Source organism: Oncorhynchus nerka, linkage group LG6, assembly GCF_034236695.1.
Source record: "Oncorhynchus nerka isolate Pitt River linkage group LG6, Oner_Uvic_2.0, whole genome shotgun sequence".
NCBI classification, from domain to species: Eukaryota; Metazoa; Chordata; class Actinopteri; order Salmoniformes; family Salmonidae; genus Oncorhynchus; species Oncorhynchus nerka.
The window spans coordinates 52,723,519-52,740,415 of NC_088401.1; the positions used below are offsets into that span (position 1 = coordinate 52,723,519).

A 16,897-nucleotide genomic window follows, 5' to 3' on the forward strand; every position below is an offset into this window, starting at 1 on the left:
CTGCTGTGTGTGTGTTGTGTGTATGTGCATGTGTGTGTGTGTGTGTGTGTATGTGTGTCTATGTGTGTGTCATTGCCAGCTGACGCAGTGGTCAGAGCCTCGGATGAGTCTAGTCAGCAGATGAAGCCCATGCCTGATTGGACACTGGGGTAATGACTTAACGAGATGAAGGATGTACACAAAGGGCAGTTCCAGGATATGTTATCCTTGTTATGGAAAACATTTAAAGTAAGCAAATCTCTCAGATTTTACTTTGTATTTTCCATACTGACTGTACTGGGACTAACTGTTTATAAAATTACCATTTTCTTTTATACGTAAGTATTGTTGTGGGTTGTTAAGAAGGTTCGCTTGGAGATTTTTTGTTGTTGTCATGAGTAGACAGACTGCAGGGCAAATTCTTTCCTCCCTATGTCAGCTCTTGTTTAGCAAAACCACACACTGTGACGTAATCACAGCTCCATTATATGAATGGTTCCAAAGAAATTGAGGCCATCTAGTGGCCATTGTAATAATGTATTAACTTGTAAAGATGTTACAATGTTACAAGGCGTCAATAATAGCCTTAAAATAAAATTAAACATACTTACATTTGCCTCATACTGAATGTTTATCCTGTTTTATTTCCATCGGTGTAAAGATACCACCTCTCTATCCACTCATTATGGACATCACAGGAGATCATAGGTCAAATTGAACTCAATTAAATGTGAGGGGATTCTGGTAGTACCAATAATCTGGATTTCTCTCTTCCATTGTTAAAGGAGGGGCACTAGATGTAAAAAAAAAATAATAATAATTTAAAATCACATCATGAGACATCTTTGTTAAAATTGGCCATGAGCAGGTGTCCTGATCTGGCCAAGCTAAATCACAATGCAGTCAAAAACGTGATTCATTTTATAAATATTTCCACACTATGTGGTTGGAATAATATTGTGAAATTGTGAAAATTATCATAATACCCTTTTAGCATAAGAGCTGTTTGAAAAGACAGCCTGAATTTCCAGCATATTTTGCTGGGATGGAGTTTTGGCCTGCCAGGTGAGATCACCATTGGCGCAAATGTGTTAATAAACCAATAAGAAAGAGCTTTCCAAACCTCTCTGCCAATTACAGCTAGTTCTCAGATTTCCCCTACCCACTCAGAATAAATCCAGAAAGTTTTAGCAAAATTCTAGCTTGAGAAATGTATCTTTACTAAGAATCTATTTTTGTTCATTTTTAACTATTTTAATTGAAAACAATCAGAGTAAGGTGCTTAATTGTTACCCAGAAATGATTTGATATTCAGATAAAAACGGCCGCATTGGACCTTTACAGTAGAGCAACCTATCCGGTTGAAGGCCGATCTAACAAACACCCGAATGATTGGTAGACAGGTTACCACTGTGTTTCCCAGGTTGCACCACCTACATGAGGTGACCACAGGATTAGTGGAATTATTGAGCCCTGATTAGTTATCTGGTACATACAAGATGCCACAAGAGAAACACACTCAAACAAACGTATGGACACTGACATCCTACTGTAAGTATGCTGAGATTTTATTTTATTTATATTCTATCTATCATTTCACGTGGCTTCTATTTTCATAGATTTACCCCTGAGAACAGTGGTGAAAGTGTTCTACTTGCGGGATTAAACAAGTAATATGAACGAGTTTTTGAGTGAACAATGCTGTGTGTGGATTGGATATTTTGTCATGGACTAATACAGTTTTGCATAATGTATATGATGGGCAATGCATTTAGGCTTTTGCACATTGTTTACATTAAGAGGTTGTACACATGGTTATCACTGTTAACTAATAAAGCACACTCTGTTGTCTTCAGATTCAACCATATCAATATTCATCATTGCAGTCAGTGACGTGTTTTATTGTAATCAGTTTTTTCTTTTTACTTTAATCTGACAACGTGCTTAATTTGCACTTTTATGGTCTAAATGTCTGAATTTAAATAGCCTTTTATTGCTACATTGGAATTTGTATAGAGACAAACATATTTATTTTATAAATAATTCACCTGACACCCGAAACCGTATCAATAAGAAATATGAATATTGAAAATATATTCTGTAGGTCAGGGATCAATTTTGGGCCGATTTTGTTCTTGCGCGGATGGTCGAGGGGCTGGGAAACATAAATTCACTCTGGCTATCTACTCCGATTTCAGAGGACTCTGTCTGAATGAGCCAGAGTACAGTATAACTGATGAATTTCCGAATGTGCAAAACCTGTTGAATATGACCGGTGTCAGTAAAACGTAAAACAAATTTGTTTTCTTCAATTGTTGCCAGCAGCACAGTTACAGTCACCACAACACACTATCTAGATTTCATGAAATCAGCTTAACCAGCTCTGATAGGGCGAGTAAAATGACAGAGTGAGTTGTTCTCTCATTTGTGACTGGAAGTAGCTAGCCAAATTTAGCCAGTTAGCTTGGGTGCTTGACTGCAGTTGTGACAAAACGCTTGGATCAACCCTACTGTGGCTCTGAACGCCTCGAGAGTGAAACGCTCTGAATTTAAGAACGGACAATCTGACAAGCGCTCTGAATCTACGAACGCCAGAGTGCACTGAATTTATGAACATCCACAATTACACATAATTTGTATACTATAAATTTTGACCACAGATATAATACTTCACTAAAACATCATTTCAAACCATGCTTACATTTGTGTACAATCGCATCTCTATTATGCGTGGGAATACTTGGGAACATATTTCCAAAATTAGACTGTATATACAGTTGAAGTCGGAAGTTTACATACACTTAGGTTAGTCATTAAAACTCGTTTTTCAACCACTCCACAAATTTCTTGTTACAAACTAATATTTTGGCAAGTCTGTTAGGACATCTACTGTGTGCATGACACAAGTAATTTTTCCAACAATTGTTTACAGACAGATTATTTCACTTATAATTCACTGTATCACAATTCCAGTGGGTCAGGAGTTTACATACACAAAGTTGACTGTGCCTTTAAACAGCTTGGAAAATTCCAGAAAATTATGTCATGGCTTTAGAAGCGTCTAATAGGCTAATTGACGTCAATTGGAGGTGTACCTGTGGATATAGGCCTACCTTCAAACTCAGTGCCTCTTTGCTTGACATCATGGGAAAATCAAAAGAAATCAGCCAAGACCTCAGAGAAAAAATTGTAGACCTCCACAAGTCATCCTTGGGAGCAATTTCCAAGTGCCTGAAGGTACCACATTCATCTGTACAAACAATAGTACGCAAGTATAAACACCATGGGACCGCGCAGCCATCATACCGCTTAGGAAGGAGATGCTTTCTGTCTCCTAGAGATGAACGTACTTTGGTGTGAAAAGTGCAAATCAATCCCAGAACAACAGCAAAGTACCTTGTGAACATACTGGAGGAAACAGGTACAAAAGTATCTATATCCACAGTAAAACTAGTCCTATATCGACATAACCTGAAATGCCGCTCAGCAAAGATGAAGCCACTGCTCCAAAACCACCATAAAAAAGCCAGGCTACGGTTTGCAACTGCACATGGAGACAAAGATCGTTCTTTTTGGAGAAATGTCCTCTGGCCTGATGAAACAATAATAGAACTGTTTGGCCATAATGACCATCGTTATGTTTGGAGGAAAAAGGGGGAGGCTTGCAAGCCGACGAACACCATCCCAACCGTGAAGCACGGGGGTGGCAGCATCATGTTGTGGAGGTGCTTTGCTGCAGGAGGGACTGGTGCACTTCACAAAATAGATGGCACCATGAGGAAAATAAATTATGTGGACATATTGAAGCAACATCTCAAGACATCAGTCAGGAAGTTAAAGCTCGGTCACAAATGGGTCTTCCAAATGGACAATGACCCCAAGCATACTTCCAAAGTTGTGGCAAAATGGCTTAAGGACCACAAAGTCAAGGTATTGGAGTGGACATCACAAAGCCCTGACCTCAATCCTATAGACAATTTGTGGGCAGAACTGAAAAAGTGTGTGCGAGCAAGAAGGCCTACAAACATGACTCAGTTACACCAGCTCTGTCAGGAGGAATGGGCCAAAATTCACCCAACTTATTGTGGGAAGCTTGTGGAAGGCTATCCAAAACGTTTGACCCAAGTTAAACAATTTAAAGGTAATGCTACCAAATACTAATTGAGTGTATGTAAACTTCTGACCCACTGGGAATGTGATGAAAGAAAGAAAAGTTGAAATAAATATTTCTCTCTACTATTATTCTGACATTTCACATTCTTAAAATAAAGTGGTGATCCTAACTGACCAAAGACTGGGAATTTTTACTAGGATTAAATGTCAGGAATTGTGAAAAACTGAGTTTAAATGTATTTGGTTAAGGTGTATGTAAACGTCTGACTTCAACTGTGTGTGTGTGTATTTTATTTTTGTACTAAGTCTGCCCGCGTCTCACCAGTTGGATAACCATGCTGTCATTTGAAGTCTTGTTGCTAGTTTATGCTCTACCTGACTAGTCTGGGTTTAGGCAGCTTATGGAGATTGAGCAGATGCAGAGGGCAGAGAGCTGAGGCCTGCTGGATTTATTTAGCACACCTCAAGATGGACACACTCACACACCTGCTGTTTGTGTAGAACCAGTCTGTGGCAGACTACACACAGGTACAAAGATTTGTCAGACAACTGGTAGGCTACCGTGTCTTTATGTAATCAGACTGTGCCAGCCAGTTCAGCCACATAGTTCCGTAACATGTAGTTGAGAGTCTATATACATTTATGCTGTGCATTGTAAAACAATAAAACAAACCCCATGGTGGAAACCGATGGACTAGTTTATGGATAGTTTATGGGGATAGCAAAAAGGATATACAGTAAGCAGGTAATGCACAAACCCAATGAATAGTGTATCCCGAAAGGGATAGGAATGCACTGTGGGTACAAACAAAGTAACCTAGTTTAGCCAGGTACTATAACCCATGCTCTTAGAAAAAAGGGTTCAAAGGGTTCTTTGGCTGTCCCCATAGAAGAACCCTTTTTGTTTCCAGGGAGAATCATTTTTGGTTCTATGTAGAACCCCTTTGGGTTCCATGTAGAACCCTCTGTGGAAGGGTCCTAATGGAGCCAAAAATGGTTCTACCTGGAACCAAAATGGTTCTACTTGGAACCAAAAAGAGTTCTTCAAAGGGTTCCCCTTTGGGGACAGCTGAAGAACCATTTTACGTTCTACGAAGAGTATTTTTTTCTAATAGTGAAGTTTATATAGCCACACAGATAATTCTAACCTTTGTCAAAGAGATTTCAAACAGTAAATAAATGATCGACTTTTACATTAAGATCTAAATGGCTCTGAAGTCCTCAGGGGTTTATTGGCCCTGACCCTGATCACCTGACAGTAGCCTTTGTTACCTCAGCTGACTTAGCACCGGTCATTCTGTAAGTCTATAGTTTGCACGTCGACCCTGTGTCATAATGAGCTCTTCTTTCAGGTGGGGACTGAGAAGAAGATGGTTGCCGCTGTGCTCACCTTGTTCTGTTTCACCACAACTGAACATGTTCAACCTGATAACCAACTGCTGCAGCTGGGTCTCCAAGTTCCAGCAACCCATCAGGTAAGAATGACTTTCTCTCAAATGGATTAACACAGTCCCTCAGTCACTTGTGATTACAACTGCTCTGACTTAAATTGCTCCATATGCTAACTCCAGCCCCATGTCTCGTATTTTCACACAGGAAAGTCAATGTACTCGTGGTCGGTCTTGATAAAGCAGGAAAAACATCCACTGTCAGGGGGATGTTAAGAGGTAATGTAACAGTGACTTCAATACAAAACAATTAACAGTAACATTACAGTAGACATTACACAGAAATCTGCGTATGGCTGACTGAGGTCCTCTTGTAACTATTCTCGCTGTCTGCAGTGCCCCCGGTGGACGTGGGTCCAACACATGGGTGTGTCCGCACGGAGCTGAGAGTGGAGAACTTTCTGGTCACCCTGCTGGACATCAGTGGGGCCCCGGAGTTGCGGGGGTCCTGGAGGGATCTCTATGGGGAGGTCCATGGGTTCATCTTTGTGGTGGACTCCAGTGACCGGCAGAGGATTAAAGAGGTCAAGGAACTTCTGACGGACCTGCTGAAGCAACCTAGAGTGGCGGGAAAACCACTACTGGTGTAAGGACTAATTCTTATATCAAGTTTGAGTTAATCTGAATAGAATACTTGATCAACCTTAAAATAAAAAGTAAAGCTAAATTTGTTATATTTATAGTTTATACGTATGTTATACAATATTCTATGAGATGTACATGACAAAGTGACAGATAATCTATACTACCTACATTAAAACCTTAGTGTTGCCATGGTACAGTGGGCAAGGAAGCACACTAACGAAACTGATTAGTGCTTTCAGTGTAGTTGTTTTTCCTTTTTTGAATCCACTGAATAAACCGTGTTGTGTTTTAGGCTGGCCAACAAGCAAGACAAGATGAATGCCCTGCTGGGAAGTGAGATAATTGAGCTCCTGTCTCTGGAGAGACTGGTGAACCAGAGCCGTTCTCTGTGCCACATTGTGAGTCTAGTTCTCACACACACCACTCTCCACACAGCCAGACAGAAGAGCTAGACAGACAGCCAGACAGAAGAGCCAAACATAAGATCCAGACAGACAGACATAAGATCCAGACAGACAGACAGACAGCCAGACAAACTGACAGCCAGGCAAACAGACAGACAGATTATGTTTATTATGTTCAAGAGACAGATAGATACATAGACAGACAGAAATCCATGTAGGCCAAATAGATTTGATTATGTTGTGCCTTTTTGCTCTAGGAGCCTTGCTCAGCCTTAATAGACCTGCGGAGGTGGACAGACAGGAAGACACTGCGGGGTCTTCGCTGGCTTCTGCGTGCTGTCAATCTGGATTACCCAGAACTCTGTTCTCGCATAATCAGGGACATCAGGGACAGGAGACCTCTAGCACCAGACGAGAGGGACAGGCGTGGGAAGATCGAGAGGAGCCGCAAGCCCAAAGAGGAAAGGTAAGAGCGACCATAACTATCCCAATTGGCACAAACTGGTTGAATCAACGTTGTTTCAATGTAATTTGTCAACGTATTGTGATGTGGATTTTAAAAAGTAATCAATGGAAACTGTTGCTTTGAGTGTGAAATTTAAGGTTACAATACAATTTTCAAGATAGACACACCCTGTATAAAATATGTTGAATTTGTACCTTTGAAGCTATTTCAGAACTTCAACGTCATATAGCAGCACCTCCTACTGGAGAGTTGATCTAAAGCTATTCATTTGGTTTCCCATCCAGGATTTTAACTAAGCCCAGCTTTGATTTTTGTCACTGACTACTACCAATGTGCTATCGTGAGAATGATTATTGAGAGATCCCTTAATAACTAAATATATTCACTGTTGCTATTGAAGTCATTCCAAAGGGTAGGTTTAACAGGGCAAATTAAATGAAACAATACTTATTAGGTAAAATATCATCAATTATACTTTTTAAGCCTATATAGCATTTGCAAAGTCATCAACAGCCATTGTTAAATATTTTATTAAACAATAGCTCAACGATTTTTTTTGTTTTTTTTTGTTTTACAATAAAAAACATATACTTACAAATGACAACATACAGACTTACACAAACATCCACAACATCCCCCCTGCCCAGACCCACCTGCTCACACCCCCATCTCCAGTGGCCCTATCACTCTCTGCCACATGGCCTCAAACTGCACCATTTTGTTTCTCTCCATCGCCCACACGCTTTCAACATTTAGATAAAGCATTTGACCTTTCCATTGTGTTAACGATGGAGGATTGGTAGATTTCCAGACAAGTAAACTAATTATATGTTGGATTCACATCTCCAAATAAACCAAAAATACAAGTTAAATAATAGGATTAAGCCAGTGGCTCAAATGAAATTATCCAAGCATATCCTTTAAATGTTGACATTTGGTTACAATGTCAACCAAACACAATTCAATTATCTTTTTGTAGTAAGAGTAAATAGCTTAAAGTAAAGGCTATTTTACAAACTAATGTAACCGTATTTATTCAACCTTAAAATGAGTAACACTTCCATGGACAAATTTTGAGGTTACTGGAACTGTAAATGTCTTCTTACAGTACGTAATCATAGAAAGCGTGCAAGTTCAAGATAGCATGCAAAGTTCGCAGGTCTGTGGAGATCTTCACAATTGCTGTAATAATCTGAGCAGAATCTTGAACAGCATCGATCACTTGCACTATGTACTTTTAATGTAATCTCAACTGCAATCCATTTGTTTCTGCTATTAGGTAATGCACAGTGATAACCCGTTACGTTGTTGTATAAATACAAAATGTCTGACATTGTATTTCCATTTGAACGTTGGTGTCCTTTTTAGATGGTTGAAAGCATAGTGATAACACATTGGGAATTCAACAACCTTCTGTCTGTCTATTGGAGTCGGTGAATAAAGGTTGAAATCTCATTGATCAACTTCTCAACCAATTAGTATCCACATTTCCACGTTGAAATGACATGGTGGGCCTATGAATGGGATGTGCCTTCAGTTAGACAGGATATCATCTGTCTTGGCCAATGTGTTAATATTGCATTCACAGAATGTATCCATGAACTACTGCAAAGACATGGCCCATGTTAGCTAAAGCATCATGGTGTGGACCCTTTCTTATGTGAAATGTCTATGTGTAGAATCCGTGCCAGCAAAAATGACCTTCGTAAAGTACAAAGCCCTCATGAAAGGGACCTAAGACCCAAGACCCCCTCGCTACAACCCATTCGAAACATCTTGAAAAAGGTAAAGACATTGAAATGTACAAATCAACTGATAATCTTTAGTTGTAGATCCATTTGATCTTGATAAGATTCCAATTGATTATTTGTAGTGAAACAATCTACTAGTTTTAGTAGATCTGGAGGTGCACATTCATTTTCACTGCTGGAATATGTGAACTGAAAAGCCTTGTTTATTGTAGGAGAGCACTCTGAAAAAGAGGCTTAATAAAAAGAAGAAACAACAGGTGAAGATTAAGGACACAGAAGAGAAAAGCGAAGGAGAGAATGCGGAGGAGGAGGAAGGTAGCACAGAGGCAGACCCAGAACACAGTGTGCAGAAAGAGAAGGCCAACAGTCCCCTAATACCTCCGAAACGAAGGAAGCTGAAACGTAAAGCCAAAGTGAAGGAAGAGACCCAAGAGCTCCCAGAATCAGTTGACAACGAAGACAAAGACAACTCGAATAAAGGTAGCTGTGCTCCTCAAACAACACTTCAATCTGCCTCCAATGTATTGGAGCATGTTTTATGATGTATTAACAGGTTACAACATGTTGTTAGCACTTTTTAATATTGAAATGTGCATCTGAGTTGATAACGTTCACATTTTCTCATCTGTTTGTTAAAGGGGACAAGAAGAAGAAGAAAAAAGTGGTGAAAGTGAAAAAGAACAGGATAAACTCTGAGAAGATGCCAGGAGCATACTCCCAGCCAGTTGACCTCTCCGCGACCTTTGGTGAGCCCCAAGTCTCTCCTTTTTAACTCACACTGAAATGCAACACAAAAAAATGAGACTGTCTGAGATATGTGATTTCCCTGTTTCTTGATAGATCTTTACCGAAAAGCCATTTTGGCTCTGAAAGAGCGACAGAATCAGGGCCAGTGAGAGGAGAGGGCTGAGAGAGAGTCCTAGGTCCAGTGTGTGACGACACAGTCAGCTATCCTGGCAAGGGCAGCACTCCAGTGATTTATAAACATGCTGAGACACTTTAGTGACTCACCCCCAGCCTCTTCCCTGCAAACCACCCAGACATCGACCTGACTGACTGATTGACAGAGGGAGACATGCCCTGCCTGCAAATCCTCCACAACCTCCTTTTCCATTCAATTACCTCACATTTCTAACTTATGGATTACAACTGGAGTATTCAACGGCTTTTGAAGGACAATTTCAAAATACTTGATGGATGTTTTTCTTCGCTGCTACTGTGCAGGAACTGCAAATCCACAATGCACCCCCTGAGAAATGTGTGTTTATTTTATCTTACCAAAATATGTTATATGAAATATTTATTTATTAGTGGTTACTTAATTATCTGCAGTATAAGTAAACAGTTGTTTACAAACATGATGAATGTACTGGCCAAAATATTTTAATCCCTCCTCATAAATATGAATAGAGTTTATCTGTGTATATTGTCATTTTGATGGAAAAAGTGACATGCTTTTGTCATGTTCGTTTTCTTTTGATATGACTGTTTGACAAATGTCTCACAGACCCTGTTTTTCAACAACACAAAATGGTCAGTGAAAGGAAAATAGAATTTTAAGAGAACACCACCAGGTCAATTTTGAAGAAAGAACAAATACAAAACTGAAATGTACAATAAACAATCACGTGCTTCCTTTTACAATGTACCACATGCCTTGAAGTGTGCTCGTGTTTGTTCGCCTTGAAGATGATAATGCTCTGTTGTTTGACCCAGATTCAAAACAGTCCAAACAATAGGTCAAGCGCCAAACTAATAGTCAGCCATATGTAACCATGTTTCCTATTTCATTCGGTATTAGCTATTATTTACTTAAGCATGCTGGAAAAGAAACTGATAAAAATATATATATATATTGTTGGACTATGTACAAATAATATCCATTCGTAATTTTTATAATTATATTACATATAAACTGATAATATATCTTGGTATGGGCTCCATAATTGGGCATTTGGACCTTGAACCCTGTGTACAAATTCACTTTCGCCATTTTTGTCGCTCTTCGAGAAGCCCACCCCCCTCAGCATCTTCACAGGAGAGAATACATTACAGCCAGTTGTTTCAGTGAATAGGCCTCCACTAAATAGCGGCCGCGCCGAGACACACAGGTTGGTGGGGGGATCGGGACACACAACACTGAAGATGGCTTCACCGAGGACGATAACAATTGTGGCCCTCTCTTTTGCTCTTGGTCTTTTTTTCGTCTTCATGGGCACTATAAAGCTCACACCAAGATTAAGCAAAGATGCGTACAGTGAGATGGTAAGTAAAACCTTTAGCAACAAACCGCATCTGCAGCTGGAAGCGAAAGCCATTGTTTTGGCTATGGACGCTCTCAGGCTCTAATGTGCTGTGCGCTGCTGATCCACATTTGGATCATGAAATAAAATAGCATATATCTAACTGATACATATGATTTGAATGTATGTTTTGTTTCAATCTTGGGAATGAATTTAAGCAAGCAAGGAGATGATGGTACCTGCTGCATTATTATATAGCCAATAATAGGCAAAATTATTTATTGAAGTCTGACGATAGAAATACATGACTATTATGACAAAAAAATAAATATTAACATTAGGCATTTCAGATAAGCCCACATAATTGAAATCGAATGAATTGGCTACAGGTAAATAGGCCTGTTTGTTTGAAATAAGATAAGACTAGGATATAGGCTAACAGTAGCCTACACGTTTGTTCAGTAGTGTTTTATGGCGAATTATTTGTTATTATTAGCCAAATATGACTTAATGGTATTTGAAGGTACATTTTAGCCTAGGCAGCGCATTCGAACAAATTCTACAGTCAAATTCTGCGATTCACTAGCCGACCAGTCGATTAAACTCTTTAATGATGGAGTTGAGCGGCGACTACTGTGGGCGGACTGGAGCTCCGACATCACGACATTGTTCTGTGTAATTTCGAGCTATTCTTTGGGTGCTGAAATCAGTCGTTTTAGTTAAAAACGTCCCTTTATGTGATGTCGGAGCTCCAGTCCGCCGACACTAGCCCCCACTCAACTCCATTGCAAATCGTGGAGTTGAGTTTAATCAGCTAGGGGTGCACCTGCCGGTGTGGGGCTGATGTTGAGTCTCTCCCTACCAATGATGTTAATGCTCATCTGTGCTTTTCTCTTCATTCATATATGTTCTAATGTAATTCTTATTATATGGTGAATAGGCCCCTTCATTAGCCTATATTTTGGTCATTGAGTATTATTATTATTTATTTATTTTTGTACTTTTTACCACATTTTCTCCCAATTTAGTGATATCCAATTGGTAGTTACAGTCTTGTCCCAGTACGGAATAGGTAGAGGCGAAGGTCGAGAGCCATGTGTCCTCCAAAACCTGACGCCGCCAACCCGCACGGCTTCTTGACACACTGCTCGCTTAACCAGGAAGCCAGCCGCACCAATGTGCATCCGATCTGGCAACCTTGTCAGTGTGCATGTGCCCGGCCCGCCACAGGAGTCGCTAGAGCGCGATGGGACAAGGACATCCCTGTTGGCCAAACCCTCCCCTAACCCGGACGAAGCTGGGTCAATTGTGTGCCGCCTCATGGATCTCCCGGTCATGGCCGGCTGCGAAACATCGGATCTGTAGTGATACCTCTAGCACTGCGATGCAGTGCCTTAGACCGCTGCACCACTCGGGAGGCCCCAACGATTTAACATTTTATGTAATAGGCCAATATCAAGGACAGTGGTTTTGGTGGTGCTTGCATAGGCTACTTACAAGTACAACTCTTAAACCCTATAGTTAGACTATTTTGTGAAAAACAACAGAAAAACATCTGTCAGTGTCAGTGGCGATTTTAGCATGTACATCTTGGTGGGGCAACCTCAACAACAACAAAACAATGTTTAGATGCATGCCAGCAAAGCCACTACCCAACACTTATCAAAACATGAATTGCACTATAACGGTGACAAACGGTGCCCACAAACTGTTAGGGCTACATAAAGCTCTCCCAACAGCTGAGCTTTCTTTTCAGCACCATGGAGTGAATCCTTACCACTGCTACACCTGGCTATCAGCGGAGCCTTGTCTGGCAGGGAAACAGTTCATTCAGCCTCATTTACTGCCTTTAAAAAAAAAACATATGGCTGACTTGCTTAAACAAACGTGGTTTCTACTGACAATTGAGATGTACAAACTATGGCATAAGGGGACGACGGGTGGATAAGAGGCAATGCGTCATTTCTATTAAGACATTAAATGTATCGTCTCACTCCAACTTTTGATATAGAACTGGAACTTCCTTACAGGTTCTACAAATCGAAGAAAGTATATACTGTAGCCTATAGTATACCACTAATGAGCAAGTTCTCTCTTTGATATCTATGAAAATGAATGCTGAAATGTTCTCTCTCACGTTTTTTTCTTTAGAAAAGGGCCTACAAAAGCTACGCAAAGGCCTTGCCAGGTCTAAAGAAGATGGGTATCAGTTCGGTGCTGCTCCGTAAGATCGTTGGCTCACTAGAGGTGGGCTGTGGTGTGGTTCTGACGTTGGTGCCAGGGAGACCCAAGGATGTGGCTAACTTCCTGCTCTTGCTGGTCATGCTGGCGGTCCTTTTCTTCCACCAGCTAGTAGGAGACCCCCTGAAACGATACGCTCATGCTCTGGTCTTTGGCATTCTGCTCACCTGCCGACTGCTCATTGCCCGCCAGAGTGAGGACCGGCCTGAGAGGGAGGAGAGCAGGGAACAACACATCAATGTCCAGGAAAAGAACAAAGTCAAGCAGTCCTAATCCAGCCCAATCGTCTAGTCTGGGCAGAGCAACAGCAAAATGGAACCTTGTGTATTTCTTTGGATTGTAGCAATTCTGATTCAAAAGAAACACAGTCGCTATTAACAAGTGATATTTTTATGTTTCTTTTTGACACAAATACTAATTTGAGTGACTTTGTTGGCTTTGAGACTGCTAATGTTTTCCGCTATTGAAGATTGGTACTTTTCTATTTTTTACATTTTAGCTAGAAAGCTAATGATATCCCTCGAATTCAATTGTTATTTTACAACAATTAAGCATAGTTCATATTAAATGGTTTAAAACAAACTCATATCCTATCACCACTGTTCAAGATATATTGTTGGTGAATATTGACTCACATTTATTTAAATATAATACACAGTATCACATATTTCCATTGGTATTAGTAAAATAAGAATCATTTCAGTGAATTCAGATTACTTTCCGTTAAAGCTTTTACCTGTTCATTCGATTTTCTTGTAAGTATTCCTATGCATGAAAATGTACCCCTTTTCCCCAAAGAAAAATTGAACGGTCAAATGACAAGTCTTTCGCTCATCGCAAATTGATGAATCACTTTGTTGCACCCAACACTTTGGTTCAAGAACTCATATGGAGGAGAGACCTATAGGAAGGCATTTTGCTAGCAATTATGTACATACATAATATGTCTATGGTTGTTAGCCTAGTGCTGTCTCTATGTCTCTGGAACACAGTCAGTAGTCCAGCTACTTTGTCAAATGCTGTGTCAATTGACATGTCCAATAAAGGACTTGATATTTGTCTCTTAATAAAAGACTGTCTCTCTTTACATCCAGTGACAACAAAGGCTTATGTTTATCTGTGAGTCTATTTTGCGCTTTGATTTTTTTTTCTGTTGAATTACTATATTAGATAAGTATTCATATGAGTATTAACATTACCACTGGGTTCTTCATGTAATGTAAATGTATTTGATTAATATATAAGTGGTGCTACCTTCAGTAATGATGAGTAGATAAAGGGAGGTTTTTAGTCAGATGAGCAGTTGTTCAGTTGGTCTTTAACATTCACAATACTTCTGTAAAACAAGATGAGCTAAATAAAACAATGTACAGGTGGATCTCCAAGCTGTGTGTTCATTGTGTATATCGTTTTAATTCAGTTCAAGTCAGCAGTTATTTGCAAAACATTCCAAACATAAAGTGTGTAAAAAGAAGAATGAACGCTTGGATTTGCATTCAGTTCATTGCAAATTTAGAGTACCTGAACTTGGATCCTTGAAGTGAATGAGCCTACTACACACAATTATGTATATAAATCATTACCTTCACATCAGTTTATGCATGTAGGAAGGAAAGCAAACTGGCAGATGGGTCGAGTTTGAAGTCGAGGAAGTATAGGGCTTAGCGTGTCTCTCGAGGGGGCTAAAAAGAGATTTTGGCTTAGAAAATATTAATATTTTCAAGAGTTGGGTAATTGGCTAAGTGAGGTGAGCTTTAGGGAAAGAGAGAGGAGGTTGAAAAGACTAAGGGATTTGAATCTGTTGAAGCTCGCAATAACAAGGGAGAGGGTATGTCGAGGAAGATTGGTGTCAAGTTCAAACATGTGAGCCGGGGACGCCAGTTCAAGTTCTGGAGGTGAAATGGAAGGGGTGGAAGGTGTTGTGAGGAGCTCAGAGCCCGAGCCTTGCATTGATGGACATGGTTATGATAAAGATAAGTTTGGTCCAGTAGGAGTGGCATTTTTGGAGAAAGATCCTTGCCTTTTATGTGGATCCATTTGTGGTTTAAGGGCAGTTGGGAAAGGAGTTGGGTGCCATTGAATCAGTGAAGGTAACCTGTAGTGGACTCGTGATACTCGTGATATTTGTTTGTGTTTCTTCTGACCAGAGGGAGCAGGTGCTCCGTGTCACACAACTTGAGTCAATATCTGTTTCTTGCTTTGCTCTTAGGAACAGGGCACCATTGAAAGGAGTGATTTCTTAAATAAATATGCATATGTATGCAGCATGGTTAACTGCATACGCCCACAATTCTATTGTAATGAATATGCTCGTTCTGCTTTCCCCAAGTATATAATTCCCACTAGACTTTGTTTCTTCAGCATCATAAAAGTAGCCTCTCACCCCAGATTTTTACACACACATAGACACGCACACGCACGCGCACACACACACACACACACACACACAAACACACACACACACACACACACACACACACACACACACACACACACACACACACACACACACACACACACACACACACACAGGGAAGACTACTAATCGCACACACACACACACACACACACACACACAGGGAAGACTACTAATCGCACACGCACACACACACACACACACACACACAGGGAAGACTACTAATCGCACACGCACACACACACACACACACACACACACACACACACACACACACACAGGGAAGACTACTAATCGCACACGCACACACACACACAAAATCATAGATAATTATACAATATTATGCATTTCTTAAAAGCACATAGTACAAAATACACGTTTTGGATTAATTAACACAGACTTTAATAGCTTTATTTACAGATTCATTCTTTCAAAAAAAATTAAAACTTCCAATCCCAATTTGCTTGAGTAACGTTATCGGTGAATGATGAGGTGAGCGTTTTCTGCTTTTTGTTTTCTTTCTTTCTTTCAAAAAATGGGAATCCAAATGTCTTCCTGTAGGAGGCCAGAACCAAATAAAAAGGGGGAGGAAAGAGTGATGATTATGAATCATGAGGGGGGTGGGGCTACCTGCTGATGGGATGGGCTGGGGAGGGGAGTTTCGGAAGGTAAAACTGAAAAGACAGGTGACTTGATGGGCATGATATGGATGTGGCTACTGCAAAGAAACATCAGTAATGTTTCCTAGCAAGTGCCAAAAGAGTGGAGTGAAGAAAATGGCTCTGGTCAAACAATCTAACACTGCTTCCTTACTTTCTTCAAGGTCATAGCTGATGTAAAAGGGTTGTATAGTTAAATAGGATGCCAGTGAAGAGTGTTTGGACAAAGCCAGCGAGTGAATGGGGTCCAGCATGTGCAGAGAGGAAGGGCACTTGGTTCAAGTCATTTGATTGAGGTATGTGAAATGGAAGGGTATAGTGCCAATGTGAAGATGGCAGGAAAGCTGGAGCCTGGTACAGAGCAGAGACGATGGTGATTATGACTAAGGGGAGAAGTGCCAGGAGGTTGAGAGGGGGTATCCAACAGGTGTGGAGGTAAGGGGTCAGAGGAACAGAGGGCTTCAGATGGAGGGAGACTTAAGGAGAGGGTGTGTATGGAGGGTCAGATGGGTTCGGGGGTGATTTGGGACCAGGGGGCTGTTGAGACTCAGTTACTGAGCAGTAGCTCTGTCGCAGTCTCCACGTCCCAGGA

At 40.5% G+C, this 16,897-nt stretch overlaps 2 protein-coding genes across 3 annotated transcripts; both read left to right on the top strand.

The window, feature by feature from the left end:
* Positions 1-7: 7 nt before the first annotated feature.
* On the top strand, positions 8-10,394 carry arl13a (ADP-ribosylation factor-like 13A). 2 transcript variants are annotated; one of them, XM_029661927.2, is made up of 10 exons: positions 8-228; positions 5,445-5,567; positions 5,689-5,759; positions 5,877-6,126; positions 6,418-6,523; positions 6,787-6,995; positions 8,675-8,780; positions 8,959-9,226; positions 9,385-9,492; positions 9,587-10,394. In XM_029661927.2, the coding sequence occupies exons 1-10, from the start codon at positions 173-175 to the stop codon at positions 9,640-9,642; spliced, it is 1,353 nt and encodes a 450-aa protein (XP_029517787.1). In that variant the 5' UTR covers positions 8-172; the 3' UTR covers positions 9,643-10,394. The 2 variants fall into 2 exon arrangements, with proteins under 2 accessions (XP_029517787.1, XP_064875736.1); XM_065019664.1 differs by lacking the exon at positions 8-228 and adding an exon at positions 1,425-1,530.
* Positions 10,395-10,470: 76 nt separating this feature from the next.
* tmem35 (transmembrane protein 35) lies at positions 10,471-14,601 on the top strand. The gene is made up of 2 exons (XM_029661928.2): positions 10,471-11,011; positions 13,141-14,601. Exons 1-2 carry the CDS (start codon positions 10,892-10,894, stop codon positions 13,501-13,503), a joined length of 483 nt encoding a protein of 160 aa, XP_029517788.1. The 5' UTR covers positions 10,471-10,891; the 3' UTR covers positions 13,504-14,601.
* Positions 14,602-16,897: the final 2,296 nt, after the last annotated feature.